This window comes from Glycine soja, chromosome 11, assembly GCF_004193775.1.
Source record: "Glycine soja cultivar W05 chromosome 11, ASM419377v2, whole genome shotgun sequence".
In the NCBI taxonomy this organism is placed as follows: domain Eukaryota; kingdom Viridiplantae; phylum Streptophyta; class Magnoliopsida; order Fabales; family Fabaceae; genus Glycine; species Glycine soja.
In genome coordinates, this window is record NC_041012.1 from 16,840,069 (window position 1) to 16,859,112 (window position 19,044).

General features: G+C 34.6%; 3 protein-coding genes and 1 non-coding gene across 4 annotated transcripts; 1 reads left to right on the top strand and 3 right to left on the bottom strand.

Annotated features, from left to right (window-relative positions):
- Positions 1–715: 715 nt before the first annotated feature.
- On the bottom strand, positions 716–2,893 carry LOC114372979. The gene has a single exon (XM_028330541.1). The coding sequence runs from the start codon at positions 2,891–2,893 to the stop codon at positions 716–718; it is 2,178 nt and encodes a 725-aa protein (XP_028186342.1).
- A 1,047-nt stretch (positions 2,894–3,940) lies between these two features.
- LOC114377676 (50S ribosomal protein L9, chloroplastic-like) lies at positions 3,941–7,193 on the top strand. The gene is made up of 6 exons (XM_028336307.1): positions 3,941–4,157; positions 4,352–4,479; positions 5,217–5,262; positions 5,631–5,728; positions 5,810–5,857; positions 6,754–7,193. The coding sequence occupies exons 1-6, from the start codon at positions 4,002–4,004 to the stop codon at positions 6,872–6,874; spliced, it is 597 nt and encodes a 198-aa protein (XP_028192108.1). The 5' UTR covers positions 3,941–4,001; the 3' UTR covers positions 6,875–7,193.
- Positions 7,194–7,894: 701 nt separating this feature from the next.
- Positions 7,895–7,967, bottom strand: TRNAV-UAC. Its single transcript has one exon. It is a non-coding gene; the product is annotated as a tRNA-Val (tRNA).
- A 4,889-nt stretch (positions 7,968–12,856) lies between these two features.
- On the bottom strand, positions 12,857–14,238 carry LOC114374401 (zinc finger protein ZAT5-like). The gene has a single exon (XM_028332045.1). The coding sequence runs from the start codon at positions 13,945–13,947 to the stop codon at positions 13,021–13,023; it is 927 nt and encodes a 308-aa protein (XP_028187846.1). The 5' UTR covers positions 13,948–14,238; the 3' UTR covers positions 12,857–13,020.
- Positions 14,239–19,044: the final 4,806 nt, after the last annotated feature.

Sequence of the window (19,044 nt, forward strand, 5' to 3'; positions counted from 1 at the left end):
TAGAATGGAATTCTTCGAGCAACGTATCCACGAAGGGATTATCTAGTTCCATCCAAATCCTATTGTTGAAGAATAACAAGTCGTCGTGAAGTGCAAACTCAGGGTATGAACCTGGATCAAGCGTAACTTAGTGAAGCTTGGCTTGAAATGCAGCACTGGTGGTGAAGTGTTTTTGTAGCGTGTCGAGGAAGATGAAGTGGGGCATGGATAGCAACCAGTACTGGCTCGCTTCGGGCTGAGGCACCTTAGATAGTGCATCTACAACAACGTTGGATTTGCCTGACTTGTACTGGATATTATAATTATAACCTAATAGCTTGGCGAGATAAGTCTGCTGTTCCGGGGTCATGAGATCCTTCAAGCTTCGATGATCAGTAAGGATCGTAAAGGAATGGCCATGGAGGTACTGGCGCCACTTGTGGACCGCGGTCGTGATTGCATGTAATTTGCGGACGTATGTAGAGGCTCGCTGCATGCGTAGGCATAGTGCCTTACTGAAGAAGGCCAATGGATGACCTCGTTGTTGCAAGACGGCGCCGATGGCGGAGCCGGAGGCATCCGTTTCCAGAATGAATGGAATGGAGAAGTCTGGAAGAGAGAGAACAGGAGCTTGGGTCATTGCGCTTTTGAGGGACTCGAAAGCTATCTGGGATTCCTCCGTCCAAAGGAAATTATCCTTCTGAAGCAAAGCAGTTAGTGGTGCAGCAAGGGAGGCTTAACCTTTGATGAACTTGTAGTAGAAACCAGTCAAACCGAGGAATCCACGCAAGGAGTGGGTGTTCGTGGGGACGGGCCATTGAACCATAACATCAATCTTTGAAGGATCAGGGGTGACACCGCAGGCCGAGATGATATGACCGAGAAAGGCCAGTTGTTGTTGGGCGAAGACGCACTTAGATTCCTTGAGGAAGAACTGAGCATGAGATAAACAGTCGAATACCTGGCAGAGGTGGGAGACATAGTCTTCCAAGGAAGCGTTGTACACCAGAATGTCGTCAAAGAAGATGGTTACAAAGCGACGAAGGAAAGGTTTCAAGAGCTCATTCATGGTCGCCTGAAAGATGGATGGAGCGTTACATAAGCCAAACAACATCACCTTGTATTCATAGTGACCTTGGTGGGTGCGAAAGGCGGTTTTGGCGACGTTAGCTGCAGCCATGGAGATTTGATGGAAGCCCTGTCGGAGGTCCAGCTTAGAAAACCAAGAAGCGAAACCAAGTTCGTCAAGTAACTCATCAATGGTGGGCATTGGAAACCTGTCTTTCACCGTCATGGCGTTGAGCGCGCGATAATCGACACAAAAATGCCAACTCCCATCCTTCTTCTTGACCAAGAGGACTGGGGAGGAGAAAAGGTTGTTGCTCAGCTGTATAAGACCCAAAGAGAGCATCTCATGCACCTGCTTCTCGATTTCTGCCTTTTGAAAATGGGGGTAGCGGTAAGGGCGTACGTTAACGGGTGAGGTGTTTGGCAGAAGATGGATATGGTGGGTGATTGGCCGAGGTGGGGGAAGCGATGTGGGTTGTTGGAACAAGTGGATATATTGTTGGAGAAGATGTGTGAGGGCGGGGTATTGAGGTGAGGTTGGTGAAGGGTGTGGAGAAGAAATAGTGGTGATGGAGATGTGGAAAAAGGCAGATGCATAATGTGTTGGCATCATGTGGCGGAGTTGGAGCGAGGACACGTCAGATGGTATCGTCGGGGCATCAGCACGAAGGAGAACGGGGTGACCCTGGTATTGGAATTGCATGGTGAGGGCAGCGTAGTCCGTGATGGTGGGTCCTAGGTGTTTGAGCCATTGGATCCCTAGGACAATGTCTGCATCACTAATAGGCAGGACATGGAGATCAACGTGGAACTCATGACCCTGGAGAGATATAAGGGTGTGAGAACAGAGTTGGTCGCATGGGAGAGAGGTGCCGTTGCCGATGGTGACTTGCAATGGGTTGGTCAGGATGGTGGGGAGTTGAAGGTATTTAGCCACCCGCAACTGAATGAAATTATGCGTACTTCCTCCGTTAATGAGCACGGTAACGCGTGAGTTGTGGATGGAGCCAAAGAGACGGAGAGCATCCGGGGTGGAGGTACCGGAGAGGGCATTGAAACTAATTTGAGCAAGGGTGGGGTCAGGTGGGGAAGGTTGGGTGAGAGCGGGGTTGGCAGGTTGGGTGTTTGGGTCGGGGTCGTCTTCCTCTGAGATGAGTAGGAAGAAACGTGCCTTGCATTTATGTGAGGGGGCCCATTTCTCATCGCAATTGTTGCACAGAACGAGCTCACTTTTGCGAGTCATCTCCTCCGGGGTGAGGCGGCATAAGTGGTTGCGGATGGAAGGGGTGGGTTTCGGCAAAGGTGAGGGCAACAGAGGTGGTGGGGGGTTGGGGAAGGTAAAGGTTGGGTTGGATGGTAGAGGGGAGATGGTGGTGGATTGTGGAGGTGGGTGACGAGGGCGGAAAGAATGTCGCCTGTCATCAAGTTTGTCTTCCTGCAACTTGGCGAGGGAAATGGCCTGAGGAAGAGAAATTGGCTGGAATGCCTGAACCTCCCAGTGTAATTTCGGCGCCAGGCCGGAGATGAAACAACTAAGTAAACAAGACGAGGGAAACCCGATAATCCGATTAGCCAAGCGTTCAAACTCATGTAAATATTCATTAACGGTGCCGGTATGAGTGAGCTTAAACAAGGTACCTTTGGGATCATCGTAATACGTTGGCACGAAGCAAGTCTCGAGTGCTTGCAGAAGGGCAGCCCATGACGTGATGAAGTCATTTCGATACATCCATTGATACCAGCTGAGTGCTGGTCCGTCCATATAGAACGAGGCGATTGTAACGCGCTCCTCATCCGGAGTATGATGATACTCAAAGAAGTGGGAGATCCTAAAGATCCATCCCATGGTGTCGGTCCCGTCGAAACGGGGTACATCGAGCTTGATTTGGTGGCGCGACGAAGGTGGAGGAGGCGGAGGTTGTAGGGGTGGTGGTTAGGGCCGGTGTTGGATTTGCAGGAGTTGGAGTTGCTCCTGGATGGCATCCAAACGGAGGGACATGTCGTGGTGAGTCTGGGTGAGGCAGAGGACCGCGTCTTCCAAACGGTCAGTGGTCTTCGAACGAGTGTTGTGCTCAGTCATGGCGGCGCCGGCAGGTCAGACCAAGTTGATAGCGCTTGCCCCTTGAATTCGAGACCAAGGGGGAAATCTCCTGAGAAAATACGAAGAAGAAGAAGGAATATAAACTGAAGATGGATATTCTCCTTTATTCAGTGCTATTTTGAGGTATATATAGGTTCATTCAGTACTAGAACCTTCTGCTATACTATTACAAGCACGAAATATCACGCGACATATACTGGCATATCCTAACAGAATGCGTGCCCCATTAATGTTAATACAATTACGAAAATGCACATCCACATGCTTCATATGCGGACGTAATCGTTGAGATACACAGGTTGCTGAGTCTTCTCTTGGGCGTGGTACTCTGAGCTCTATCACTTGCCATATGCCTACCATCTAAAAAAGGCATAGTTAGAAGTTTAAATAAGAACTTAATTTTATATCTTTTTATTTTTTTAAAAAATAAATAATATATGCATCGATAATCATAAATTATATATAATATAATAAATTTATTGACATATAATAGTAACCAATAGTTTGTTATTAGTGGACGCCTGGACGGTATAAAACTTCTATAGTACAGTTTATAAAAATTATATAATGTCAACTAAATGAAAGTTACCTTTAAAATAATTATTATAAAATAAACAATGGTTTCACTACTCCGAAGTTTGACAAAATTTAGTTAAGAACTATTTGCGTTAAGTAATAATTAAATTCTTTAAATGTAAAATAATAAATTTACCTTTTACACTATTAATTTATTTAATTAATAATAATTCTAAAATCTAAAAAAGTTTTCTCATTTTATATTTTACGACGTGTGTTTGTAACTCGGGAAAAGAGATAAGAAACACAGAAGTTGTGCTTGTTCGCAAAACCATCAATGGCATCAGCATTATCTTCTCTCTCCTCCACCTCTTCTTCCCTGTTACAGCACAGTTTCACCGGAAACTCGAAGGCTCCTCCCACTACTCAATTCCCCAACAAAAATGTACGCTTTTCGGTCTTCGCTCAAAAGAAGGCAAAGAAACTTCGAAAGGTAGCATCAACATTTTATGCTCTAACGCCATAAATCGAACATTTTTCGTGCTTTTCATCATTACTTGGATGTCAATTTTGAATTTTTGTAGCTGCGCAGCAAGTGGGTACACTCAGTTTTTTTCTCTGGTGAAATGTATTTGTATTTTGCAGCATGTATATATATTCACTTTGTTTAACTATTTGTGAAATCAGATTATTTTGAAGGAAGATGTGGCTTATGTAGGAAAGCAAGGGCAACTTCTTGATGTGAAGGCTGGCTTTTTCAGAAATTACCTGCTTCCTATGGGAAAAGCACAACTTGTTACTCCACAGCTTCTCAAGTAATGTATAATTAAACCATCTAGGTCTTATATAACACATTAATTTTGTATATAAATATTTTTTTACATTTCAATATTTTGGACTAGTGCTCGGAATTTGCATTTGCATGACCCTGTTAGTTGTAGAAATAGTGGTTTTGAAACATAACAGTAGGTTGCTTGGATTATTTACTAGTGAGGGCTTATATGTCATTGTAGTGACATGGAAACTGGAAAGTAAACTTTGTCTCTATGAAGAGCTCGTTTGAATATATGCATGATTTTTAAGACCTTCTGAATTTGATTGGAGATGAACAGAAAGATGGCTTTGAGTTATTATTAATTAAGAATAGTTAGGAAGCTATTTTTATTTCATCCATGGGGCTTTGATGTTTTTTTGGGTTGGACAGGGTTTCCGTGTTTTCTGTTGAATGTGGTTGTTGGTTCCTGCTGTATTAGTTCAATAACAAATGCTCATGGATTACCAAAAGGAAAATTTTGTTGTTCTCTTTCACATGAAATTGCTTTCGTGCGTTTTTGATGAAAAAATAATACTTTAAGTGCCACATTTGTGAGTGTGGCAAATCTATGATTTTGTAATTCCTGCATGTTCTTTATTTCAGACTCTTTAGGACTAGCTAATTCTATGTGCTGTGAGTGACACATAAAACTGTTAAAATAAAACATGCCACAGTTTTGAATTGAGTTTCCCTTGCATTGTCTTTTCAACTCTTCATTTTAACCTTCTCTCTCTCCAGGGAAATGAAGATAGAAGAAGAAAGAATTGAGGCTGAGAAAAAACGGGTAATTTTTCCTTTCCCCCCAATCCCTACTTGGGTAACATTTGTCTTCTGGTAATGTGCAGCCAAGGTTGTCATCAGTGAATAGGATTAGGAATGAATAGTATGCTGTTAAGCTCCATGTGTAAACCTTGCATCAAGTTCTGTAAGCTTGTAACAACTGGTTCAAGATTGCAGAATGTAAATTCCTTTCAATGGTTATCCCCACAGTAATTTTTATTCTGTAAATTGCTTTCTTTTTCATGTTGGGTTATCTGCCATCTAGGCAAATTTACGTCTACTTTCATACTATCTTCTGAATCTATTAAAGTATTTTTCCTTCTACACTATTTTTGTAGTCATATCATGGTAACTAGGTTTACATTTCTGTAGGTAAAAGAAGAGGCACAGCAACTTGCTCTAATTTTTGAAACTGTTGGGGCTTTCAAGGTGAAGCGTAAAGGTGGTAAAGGAAAACAAATTTTTGGAAGGTAAGACTGTTCTGCACAATTATTAAAAGTCAATTTATGTCCTTGTATGGATTTTTTGTCTAATGTTTGCTTGCTTTTTAGTGTCACTGCTCAAGATCTTGTTGACATAATCAAGGCACAACTTCAAAGGTACAATCTTTTCTATGTCAGAAATCTTTTATTTTGTCGGCATTATGATTTTCTTTGATTGAGTACTATCCTGTACAATTACAATTTATGCCTTTTCTCTAATGTGGCTAAAATACATTGAGTTTCTAAAGTTTGTGACAAATTTCAGTTAGGTGTTTATCATTTCAAGTTCAACTGGCTATGCGCAGTATGCTTAATGCAGATGATTATTTTTTATTCTATTCTAGAGCTTTTTTAGATTTTTGAAGGTTAATATTGAGATATTGTCTTGGATTGAGTATTTGATATGATTTATTTATGGAATATGAACCAAGTTGCCAAAATATTAATACACTCATCCAATATCAGATGCTTAATTTAGAGAAATTCCTATTATTTCGGAGCATAGTATATACATCGGTATCCTATGTCAATATCGAAGATGCATCTCAGTACTGTCTATGATGCTACTTTTTCTTTTCCCTTTAAAATTGCTAGCACAAAATACAACATAATTGAACTTCATCATGTAAGTGATCCTTGCATAATTCTATGGATGCCTTTCAATCTATACAATTTTCTGAAATTTTAGAAATTTGGAAAGCTTTTTAGAAAATTTCCAAACTGGCTGCACTCTTCAATTTGTAAGCTACTTGATTGCCTTTTAGGTGATATCACTTGAGCTGTTGAGCACATCTGATTTATCATGAACTTATACGTGGTTTGATGTTCACATGTGTAATGATCATCCTAGTTCTTCGAACCTGTTGGGGCCCTTATAAGTTATAAGTACATTCCACAAACCAAAATGGGGGAAATGAATTGTTTTTCCCATATTTATTTCATATCTGTGTTTTGAAGTCTGATTAATTGATTGCTGTATGATATATTGTCCATTTTCTGTGATTCATTTCTAGGGAGGTGGACAAGAGAATTGTTGATCTTCCAGAGATCAGGGAAACAGGAGAATATATTGCAGAGTTAAAGCTTCACCCGGAAGTTACGGCTAGAGTGAGGGTGAATGTTTTTGCTAACTGAGCATTGTTATGCTCTAAAATTCCTGTACTAAATGGACAATTTGGAGCTAGCAACTTGCATTGATACAAGGTGCATAACATCTTATGATGATAAATCTTCAGACTTCAAGCTTCAAGCAGTCTGTCTGTACTCTGTAGTCTTGTAATCATGCCCCAGGCTCAGATGAGGAAGGATTCCTAATGGGAACTGCTGCTTATTTGAACATTTTTTTTTGTTCATACCCAATTCTTGAATATGTCTATTCAATTTTCAGGACAATGTTTGTAATGTAATGTACTACTTTGTTGGTGGTAAAAGATTTTTTTTCTTTGGTCCTTCATTGGCCTAGTGAGCATTAATTAATACACAATATAGAATGAACCTATAGTTTTTCTGCATCATGATACAATGATTAAATGGGGTTTTCTTTTTGGTCCCAAAATATTTCTGTCAACACCTTCTTTCATTACTGAAAGGGTAATAATCCGGAATGACAAAATACATTTTGGGTTACCCTTTTTGTAATGAAAGGGGGTGTAAACAGAAATAATTTGGGGTGTACGAAGTTTTAGTCTGATTAAGTTTACATAAAATTGTGAAGGCCTTTTAGTTTCTTTGAAGGCCTTTGTTAGACTGAAACATTTTTGCCCGTTGTTGGAGATCAACAAAGTTGCTGAAGATTGACGTTGAGTGAATGAATGATTTTTAACTATGCATTGACGCATCAATTGTCTATGCTGTTATTATCAACCTGTAAAATTGTCGACTCTTCGAAATTGCATCGTTTTTCTTCTCACTCCTGGTGATTTGGAGCAAGGTGCATGGACAACATTAGTTGGTCATTTTATTAAGTAACCAGTTCATTTGAATAAAAAAAATAATAAGAACGTTGATTACTGAGGTAACTTCCTATTTTAGTTGGAGAACAGTCTCAATATAGAATTGAAAATATGTGTATAGGAATGACAACAAAATAAAACTAGGCAAAAAGCATTTACCAAATATATGTAAAGAAATGAAAAGAAAAAAGACCAAAAATTATGTTGCTGCCCAGGATCGAACTGGGGACCTTCAGTGTGTAAGACTGACGTGATAACCACTACACCACAGCAACAGTTAAAAGCAAGTTCTATAATATTTATATATACCTAAACAATCACCTGATTCATGCATTTTTTTAATTATTTTTTATGAACTTAAATTAATATTTTATTAACTTGCATTACTGGCACCAAGAATATAATATTTTTACAAGTAGAAAATATTCTTGTTTCATCCTCAAGAATTGAAAAGTTAAAAATAAGGAAAAAATGTTAGTAAAACACTTTTTTTTAATACACTTTTTTCATTGTTAACTAAAATTTACTGAAAATAAAAATTGTAGTAGGTCTCATTCTTACGCAACAATAAGCTCCACCCATAATTTTATAATTTTCAATAAATTCTTATAAATAGTAGAAAATATGTTAAAAAGTTTGTTATAAAAGGTGTTAGTATTCTTCAAAAAAAGACAAAATGACTTTAATTATAGAAATTAATTTTATTGACTTCTATTTTATGTTTTAACAGATATTGCTTTTAACTTTTTTTCTTGATACCTTTTTTGCCACGGAAAGTAAATTTCTTGTAGGGGGCAGCACCTCACCAAATCACACCTATGGCTTGAGGTAGTAACAAGGACCCTAAGTCGGGGTTAATTTATTTTAAAAAAATAATTATTATCATAAAAGGAGAGAAAAATTAGGGATAAAAGATTCATATATACAAAATTAAGAAGGATAAAATATACACTTTTAAGATATGTAATTTTTTAAAATCCCCTCAAGTAGTGAATCCACACTTATTTGAGGGAATTTTTAAAAATTGCATATAAATGTCTTAAAAGGGTATATTTTATCTTCCTTAATTTTGTATATGTGAACCTTTTATTCCTAATTTTTTTTCTCCTTTTATGATAATAATTATTTTAAAAAAAATAAATTAACCCCAACTTAGGGTCCTAGATGTGTTACTACCTCAAGCCATAGGTGTGATTTAGTGAGGTGCTGCCCCCTACAAGAAATTTACTTTCCGTGGCGAAAAAGATATCTAGAAAAAAAGAATTAAAAGCAATATCTGTTAAAACATATAATAGAAGTTAAGTCAATAAAATTAATTTCCCTAATTAAAGTCATTTTGTCTTTAGAAGAACTTGTCGTCTTTATTTGAAGAATACTAACACATTTTTTAACACCCTTTAGATGAACTTGTCGTCTTTAATTTCAGAGCTTATGTGACTTACTTTCCCGTGGCAACAAAAAGAAATTTCTTTTACTTGAAAATCCTTTTATGTAAGAAAAACCTATTTACCCTAGAAAACCTCCTTTTATACAAGAGTTGAAAATTTTATAAGATTTTTTTATATATATTTTCTTCTCATAAAAGCCTTCTTTGAGTGTAGTTGTTCTTAACTTTTATTCAATTCAAAATACACTCATAGAGCTGGTCAAATTTTCAACCTTGAAATTAATTACCTGAATTTGTAGTATTGATTTTTTTAACAATCATACACAGGATCTTTGGATCCTTGTAAAATCATGAGATATTTTTATATATTCCGATCCTTTGGACTAGTTTAAGGAATCAATTCTCATTCTAGTTTATAACGAGTCATACTTAAAGTTTCTTTTCATACAAACTTAACATGCTTTGTCCTAAATATTTGATAAAGGTTGTTGTGTTGAATTTAGACATTAATTTTCAAATCGAATAACTTACTATATCGTTCAAGAATAGCAACAAGTATATTTAAGATCCATACATTTAACACTTCCTAGCAATTTTTTATGTCTGTCATTAGTCTTTATTTAATTGGCACTTGACATATTTTCTTTGAGTGCTAAGATTTTTACCACCACTAAGAAAACCGCCTTATGTTGTTGGTATATCCATAATTTTGTCAGGACGCAATGTCAAAATCTACTCAATAGTCATTCTCACTTCTGGTAACTACCTTATAAAAGCTAAACAAACCCCAAACCAAGGAATTGCATCTTTAGTATCACATATTCCACAAAGAAATACCACTAAATTAATGAAAAGGAAGGCAGATTTTAGATTCATCACATTTATTGTTCCGTCATGGCATACCAAACACCGATTGGCATCTTAATGAATGGTTTTGGTTGTGGTAATTGGAAACTATAAAACCTTATTGATGGTCAAGACTGAACACCAATAGTAGGGGATTTGATTAAGCAAGTGAATTGAAGCAGTATATTGATTGGTCGAGTGGAAACTTATTTAACGCTAGCAACGACACATAGAATTTAAGGCCGGCCAAATGCCTACTTTTCTGGTTATGGGGTTACAAGTGGGGACAACAAGGCCACATAGTAAACCAGCTCATGCATTTGTCTCCATCACCAAAACCATGAACCAATGCTACCGCAATACACTTCTTGTCCAAGAGAAAAGTGATATCAACTACACATAAATAACACAATGCATAATTGAGTCCAGTTCAGTTAATTTCCATCACAGCCATCCAGCTGCACGTGTATAGTTTGGAAAGCATGCAGGCCAAGTCATTTAGATTAAAGGATTCTTAAATATTCTTAATGCATTGTACATCAAATTCCACAATAAAAAATTATTTAATTTTAATTAGTGTGTTTTGTTGAAATTTCTCTTTATTTTTTAATTTTTATTATTTATTCTTTATGCAAAAGTTAGAAATTCACAGGTTTATAATCTAAAATAATTTATTAAAAGCCTTAGAAATTCACAGACAATTGTTATAAGATCTTTATAGTTATCCATCATGAATACAAACAAATACATTATTATTCTTCAACAATTATTAACCCATATGAAATTCCAACATATTTTTTATTTTTATCTTAAATATACAAATGTGTTATACTCGAAAATAAAATTTTATTACTCATAATAATCTTATCTAATTCATTTAATGAGATTCTCTAAAAGAAAAATACATGGTATCTATTAAAAAAGGAGTAAGTAGCATTACACACTCTCTCTACCTCTGATGGATAAATTACAAAATTAAATAAGACTAACAATATATCCTCATTCTTTTTCATCAAAAAGGACATTGACATCTCAGCAGATACCACGGCCTTGTCTCGCCGTGCCTGGTAATTGAGTTTGCCCATTTGGAGTAAGCTAAGTAGCCAAGGGAAAATCTTAGTTAGTACACAACCCCATGATCTCTTCTTGCTTAGGAAATTATCTAGTATACAGAAGAAAAATCGCAGTTTTCTTCATTGAGAAAAAAAGGAAAAAAACTGTGGGTCTCCTATTAATTAAGATAAGGTTCATGCTATTACTGCTAAGATAACATGAATTGTTGAAATGAAGATTACTATTAATTATAAGTTGCGTGACCAGAAATTAAAACTGACCTTTTAGAAAGCAAGCAAAGTAATGCTTTGTGAGATATTATTTGAGAATAATATGATAAATAAGGTACAATTTATATAAAGGAGAATATAAATATAAATATAAAATGGGAGGTTACTGGACATGAATGAAGGGAACCTCCCCAACTACATGTGCTAATGTCAATGAGTGATATCTTCTCTCATATTTCTTATGCATTCGGACACCTCACGCAATGTACGTGTCCACATGCTTCGCTTACCAGCATTCACAAAAACGTGCACATAACTAACTTTAGATAAGTGGTTCCATCTCTCTCTCTCTCTCTCTCTATATATATATATATATATGCTTAATTTAAGTTTTATCTCTCACTCATTAATAGTATATGATAACATACATGCCCCCTCGATCTTTCCAACCAGTGCTTATTAAGGAATTAAAAATATTATCAATACAATTTTTTCATATATAAATTTTTAATAAAACGTTTTATATATTATTCATTCTTTAACCAATGTCTTAAATATATATATTGTACAAATTAATAGTAGTAGTATTTATGTATTTCATTTCTCATTATTATTTTCCGTGGAAGAGAGAAACTGAAATTGTTGTCACTTATCCTGTTAGTGGAAGAGAGAAACTGAAGTTTATAGCTACAAAAAGAGTAGATAAACAGTACTAAATGAGTGGGTGATGGGTCCAACTCTAAACAGTGGACCATTCGTATAAGTCCAAATCAAATACGCTTGTGGCTTGAAAGTTAATACTGTAGTATCTTTCTTGGGAGCATCAACTTTGTATTGGCTGGAACTAGCTCGATCCCATCAGATAATCCCAAAGCTAATTATTGATTAATCATTATTATATACGCATACACAAATAAAATAAAAAGCTGCAATACTAATTAAATTAAATTTGATTAAGTTCATATATCAATATATTGAGTTTAGTGACGTGAAAAGTAAGAACAAGTTAGTTTGTTAATTAGGTGAAACTGATTAGTTTAAAGCTACAGCCAGTGACAAGGTGGTGTGGAGTAGGAAACATATATAGTAAGATATACTTGGCTTATTCATTAATGTATTTCTTTTTTAAAAAAATAATAGTAATTAAGAGACAGAGGCAGTCTTATAAATTGAATGATACATGGTGATGGGTATGCATATGGCAGTGGCATATTTATCGAAGCCACTTTTGGCAAATCCTTTATTCTCGTCATTAATGAAAGGAGTGTGAGTGAGAAAGAGATCTTTTTAGCTTTATTATAATAAAATCCAAAGCACACAAAGGGAACCTAATCCACGACTTCTGGTTGCATGTGGTCGTGGTGCTGCCAATTTTACCCAAACCCTAGCTAGCCATGCCATATATATTGCCACTGCACTCTCTCTCAGCACATCACTCTCGGCTCTCTCCTCTTAGAACAAAAAAACTAGAACTCCACAATGTGCACCCAAAAAAAAAAAATGAATAAAAAAAGAAAAAGAAAAAGAAAAATAAAAGATGCCCTATATATGAACTATCACTCACTTTTCGTGAATGAAAGGCAACCATGAACACTAGCCACTTACTTACTCAAAGTATTCCAACTGGAACAAGTAGATCGATCACACATATCACTAAAATGGCAATTATTAATAGCCCAAAGGAATAGTCAATAATCCAAAGAATCGATAATTACTAATAATTGTAAATTAAAAATAACGCTAATAATTCACATGGAGAGATATCAAAATAATAATAATTCTTTGAAATTAATTCCAATTCCCCACCCTGGCCTAATAATGACAATCCACCAAAGCCGGAGTACCAACCAGCACCTGAGTTGTTGTTGTTGCAAATTGGAACTTAGCCTCCCGGATATCGTCTTCGGGTGCTGGGAGGTTAAGATCCAATTGCAAAATATTCCTTGGTGGAGCCGTGGTGATGATAGTGGTGGAAACAGTGTTACACCTTGTTGTATCAACAACAGTAGTATTGGTGTTTGTGGATGCCCTATGCCTCCTCATGTGTCCACCCAATGCTTGTCCTGATGTGAATTCAGAACCACAAATGGAACACTCGTGAATCTTACCCTTGTTGTTTCCATTATTACCCAATTGAAGGGAAATTGGAGGACCACTTTTAACGTTACCCTCCTCAAACCGATCATAGTTGGTAACAATCATGTGTTGCAATTGAGACGGTGGTGACGGTTGCGCTGGTGGTGGCAATGGTTGTTTTTTCTCTTCAGCCGCGAGTTTTGGCTTTTTGTGACTCGCCCTGTGTCCACCCAGCGCTTGAAACGAAGGGAAGGTTCGGTTACACGTTTTGCACTCATAAATATAGAAACCAACTTTGGTAGTAGCAGCGGTTGTTGTTGTTGCGGTGGGGGTAGCGTTAACGTTGTCGCTGTTGTTGTTACCCTTTTCTTCTGTCTTGATGACACCATCACAATTCTCAAGACCATGATCTTCAACTTGTTGCTTGTCGTGACGAGGAGGATGATGATGAGATTCCCCTCCTTGGGCCAAGAGAATCAAACAATTCGCCATGTCTTCCTCTTCGCTCTCGTAGGTTGTGGTGGAGGAGGCACTCGAAGTGCTCGAGGTGACAGTGGTAGCAACAACACCGCAAGGGGACAAAAGCCTCATCCTCTTGGTGCGTTTGCCCTTGGCTATGCCGTTGTGGGTAGAATTATTAGAATCCAACCCTTCCATCTCCATATCTCACACAAACAATTAAAGGTTGAGCACGAAACGATTTTATATGCGAAACAATGCTAGTTAAGGTAACAGAGAAATAGAGATGCTCATATATGTGACTATGATGGAGTGAATTGAACTAGTTTTATATATATGTGTGTGTGTGTGTGTAATTTGGTAGTGAATGGTAACAAAGGACTTTGAAGCCGTCTTATAACAGCTACGCCCAAGTGGTTCTGCCACCCAAAATCTTCCTTGCGTTTCCAACCTTCGAAGTGTTACTAACAAGAAAACTAACTTCTTTCGCTTTCTCACGCGCCTCATTAAGCACTTCTCTCTACGCTTCCATCATGACCACACTTTTTGCTCTCTTTCTGTTTTACTTCTACTACTACTCCTACACTACTTTTTTATTTTTATTTTTTATTCTATAAATATAGTAATAATAATATTGTTGCTCAGGGTATGTTACTTATATGAACGAATATTTTATTATCCCATGCCAATGCTTGGATTGGATGTTGTTCTACTTCTTCCATAATTAACATCGTTTTTATTTCGCAATTAATTTGTTTGAGTTTAATTAGTAGGAGTGTAGTTAATACATTGGGTAACTTAAAGTTGCGCTTACAAGTATTAAATCATGTATATGTTAGTGCAAATTAAAGGAAAATTAGGTTGGAATTAGAGATGGGGATTGATCTACTAGGTAACTGATAAAGTATATGGAGGAGTTAGAAAAAGAAAGGAAGGTTGGCGTTAACGTCCAGAGTCGGTTTCAACGCTCTCTTTTGTTCACACCTTTAGGCCAACCTAATTAAGGGAGAGGGGGGGTAACTATTTACACCCAACACATTCAAGCAAAGTGAGATTGCACGTTAAAAGCATGTCAACTTTCATAAGTAATCACATCCCTAGCCTGTTTGAAGAAAAGTACTAATCCAAGTGTGATGATTAGAGATTCGGGTGGCTTTCAAGCAAAACCCCCCTTGATCGCAAAGAAGAGAAACTAAGGTAGTGTTTGGTAAGCATGTCACAATGGAAAAGAATGTGACAAATGAATTTTATTTCACGTTTAGTGTATTTTAAAATGAATAAGAGTATAACATTGAACTGAAAAACTGTCCCTTTTAGTTTCATTAATGAGAATGAAAAAGAAAAAAAAAAAAAAACGTTTCAATTACGGCAATCTTTAGGTGTAAGGCAACTAACTAAGGTATATGCTTAGGTCCCGATGAGGAAAAGTTAAAAACATATATATACATATACATACTTAAAGAAATATAAGATTAACGTAGTAAAATTTTTTTCTTTTCTTTTCTTTTTGAGACAACATACATATATAGTAAGTTTTTAGAAATACATTATTACTTTTAAAATTATATTATAGAATTTTAAGTAACCTTTAACTACAACTTAAAATAAAAGTTGTTATACTATTAATTTAATAAGAATTGTATATGATTTCAAAAAAATAATAATCATTTTAATAATATCTATAATTAAAAATTCTAACAATTTTTCATCGGCAAAAATTGCAATGTGAAGAAATGTACCAGTGTTATTGGTTTTTTATTTTATGAATACCGGTGTAATTGGTTAACAGTATAATTGTCTAAAACAAATTTTTTTTTTGAACATGATATATATTGGTATGAAATAATTTTTCTAAATTAAATTTGTTAGAAATCATAAGTCTATATATTGTGCAAATTTTTTCTTGACATAATTTATTTTATACATAAGATTATGATTCAAAATTTTAAATCATTTAATTAAGATTAAGAGATATAAATTATTATTATTATAGTTGTATGAAACCATTGTTGTTGGTTAGTTACTATTATTATTTGTGGGAATAGGAATGTGTGTGTACATATAATATTGGGCAGTAAGTGAGCAATCCAAACAAGAAAAGAAAGGGACATAATAAGTGGCTTGCCCATAGGATTCGGTTAATGAATATATATGGACTAAGGAAGGCACATGTAGCATACAAGTATACGACGTAAGAACTTTAGGACGGTTCCTACTAAAGAGTACGATTCCTTATATTTATTCCTTTCGGTTAAACTTCATCTTCCGCTTAAAGCTACATTGTGCTTGCAGCTCACCTGTCACAATAATAAATTATTATTAAATTTGTTAATAATTTCATGCTTCCAAGAGTTTTAATTGAAAACTAATCATCATCGGCTTCATTAGCTTATAAAGAAGCCCCTTTTTAGTTTCATTTTCAGCGCACTACAATTTTTTTTAAAAATTGTACAATTTATTTACTGACAATAGTATAAATGTTAAATTTGCCTCTAATAGTAGTATAATTTTTTAAAAATAATTAAAACGATGATGGTACATTGTGAAGTATTTTTTTTCACTCTCATCACGTTGTAGATGTCAAAATAACTTCATTTTAAAAGTTATATGCAGAGATATAGAGTAATTTCTAATTAATTAATAATATATTTTTTTACAAAGGTAGTGCACTAGACTCTCAATTTGACACCATACTATTAATATATGACATTTATTAATAAACAAATGCATTTCAAAATACGCACCCAAATGCATTTGAAACTGTCATCATAATGCAAGAATACAAAAGCACCCAATGCAAATCATAATTAACTAGCTATATTAATGAGTAAAATGGACCAAAACATGCCAAATGGTGATGCCACCGTAGGCCTGTAATAGAAACTAACACTAGTTTTAGTTATATAATTGGATATATTAATTAAATGAAAGATGAGCACTAAAGTAGACCAAGGGGATCGAGGAAAAGCAAACTGCAGTGCCATTAGGAAGCAACGGTGGTTAGACACTCAGAGAGAGAGAGAGAGAGAGAAATTGAAGCATTCCATACTCATGTTGTGGTCCTAAAGAATTGATTAATAAAATGTTAATTACTGATTAGATCAAATCATTGACTTAATCTATCGTCCACTAGTAGGTGAGGCATATATTACCCATTAATCTATAATACCAATCAAAAGAACAGTTGAACAATATATAATCTAAATCACTAACAGTGAATTTCTTCTTTACTGTAAACTAAATTGCAATGCAAATCATTTCATTTCATTTTGAATATGGTATCTGTTCAATTTCGTGTATATATAAGTCAATATATATATTGTTATCTACTTATCTATACGTGGTGCTAATACAAAACGTGGCACTAATACAAACTGAAACAACATACACGAATCAAGACTTTTACTTATCTACAGAGAACATATTTGACTTGTAGTTACATATTTATGTTTCAAATAAAAGTAATGTTATTATCGGATCAAGACTTTTATTTTTGTATTTATTTTATTTTTATCTGTTAATTTTATATTAAAATATGTATCATAACATTTTTAATTATAAACCAAACATAACTCGTGAGTGTCATTATTCCAATTGAAAAAAAATTCCAATACACATTTTGCTCTTTGCACTATGACCACCGTATATTGTAACTCCAACCCTTCTTCAATTTGGTAGGTTATTGATTTTTTTTTCTTTTCACTATTTTTGGCTTAGATCTAAAGTAGTCCATTTTCTCGTTCATGCATCGTTGACCCAACTCTTACGGCACCATATATCAGGGGTAGGGTAGGTATATAAGGGTAGTTTGGATTGAATTTGTGACATTTTTTTTTATTTTTCAGAACCGGTTAATATTAATTGATTTGGTTTATATTGATTTCTTTTTTGTTTGGATCAATCAATCCGACTATGATTGGATTTGTTTGAATCGGGTGATCAGATTTATTATTCAAATAAAAAATTATAAAAAAATTAATATAATTGAAGAAAAAAATAAAATAAGTTAAGAAATTAACTATGAAGTCTGAATTGAGTGTGTGACTCTGAACTCTCTTGAAAGATAAAAAAAATTAAAAGGATTGGTCAAAAGCCTAAAGCTAAAACCTAAACTCTAAAAGGCTAATAAAAATTAAAAAAATAAAGATATTTTATAATTGGGTAAATTATATCGAATTATATTGGATCATTAAAATCAAAGTTGGAGAATCAAGTGAAACCAATTAAATTTACATTTTTTTAATCCGATTCAAATCAATTCGATTTTTTTAATATGATATAAATTGGTTTGGATCCATCTTGCTACTGAATTGATCTTCGTTTGTGATCACCCCTATAATTATCATATATTATCAGTCTACCAATTAAACAATAGTTTGTTTTAAATAAGTAATCAATTATTTTTATTAAAATTTTGAATGAAATATTGAAAAATGAACTATTATTTCTCTAAATTTAAAACTCAATTTCACATTGCTCTTAATATGCAGTTGGAACCCATTTTTTTCCTTTGGAAAAATTTTGTTTACCTTGAAAAATTTGTTAAAAACACTGTTTACTTATTGGTATTTGTTTTTAAAAATAAGAGTAAAATTAGACAGACTCTATATGAAATAACAAAAGTCCAAAAATTAAGGAATTTTCTAGAAGATTAAAAAATGGAGGCGTACCTGATGTGATGTAATATGGAAAACCTCAAAAGGAATCCATGTAATTTACTATAAAAATAATGAATTAAAAGCTTAAATTATTTTTGTAACTCACGGGGAAATTAATTTTTTTAACCTAAAAGTTGAGCATTTTTTGTATTATGATAAGCGATTCTAAGTTAATGTTAATTCTCATATTACCCTTGAAGTAATTGTCATCTCCCTATCCATTACATTCTATTTAGTTGTGAAAAGAGAAATAGAGTGAATGAAAATATAAGAGAGATAAATAGATAATATAAAAGATAAAAAAAAGTTAAAATAAAATAAAATGTTAGTACGTTTGATTTAAGAAAAATACGTGAAAATAAAAAAAAATTATAAAAATATTGATATATCTTTATTAATATGTGTATCTTTTTACTTAATGTAGATCAACTTTATTAGTAAAAATAAATAAAAGAATGATGTTAACAAAAATTTACATTCCTCACCTTTATCGAAGACCGGAATTTTAAACGTTAGACCCACCTTTACCCAAATTAAATCCATCACTAGCTATTCACAAAAAAAAAAAAATAATTAAAATTCATCACTAGCTGATTAACTCTACTAAACCATCTTAAAAAATCCATCGTCACTCGTCACCCAA

What these genes read in the sequence shown, in the direction of transcription:
- LOC114374401 (XM_028332045.1), bottom strand. Translation starts at nt 13,947, where the DNA reads ATGGAGATGGAAGGGTTGGATTCTAATAATTCTACCCACAACGGCATA.
- LOC114372979 (XM_028330541.1), bottom strand. Translation starts at nt 2,893, where the DNA reads ATGGGATGGATCTTTAGGATCTCCCACTTCTTTGAGTATCATCATACT.
- LOC114377676 (XM_028336307.1), top strand. Translation starts at nt 4,002, where the DNA reads ATGGCATCAGCATTATCTTCTCTCTCCTCCACCTCTTCTTCCCTGTTA. An exon ending in AGGCAAAGAAACTTCGAAAG is followed by an intron (nt 4,158 to 4,351) that starts GTAGCATCAACA and finishes TTGTGAAATCAG; the next exon opens with ATTATTTTGAAGGAAGATGT. An exon ending in GGAAAACAAATTTTTGGAAG is followed by an intron (nt 5,729 to 5,809) that starts GTAAGACTGTTC and finishes CTTGCTTTTTAG; the next exon opens with TGTCACTGCTCAAGATCTTG.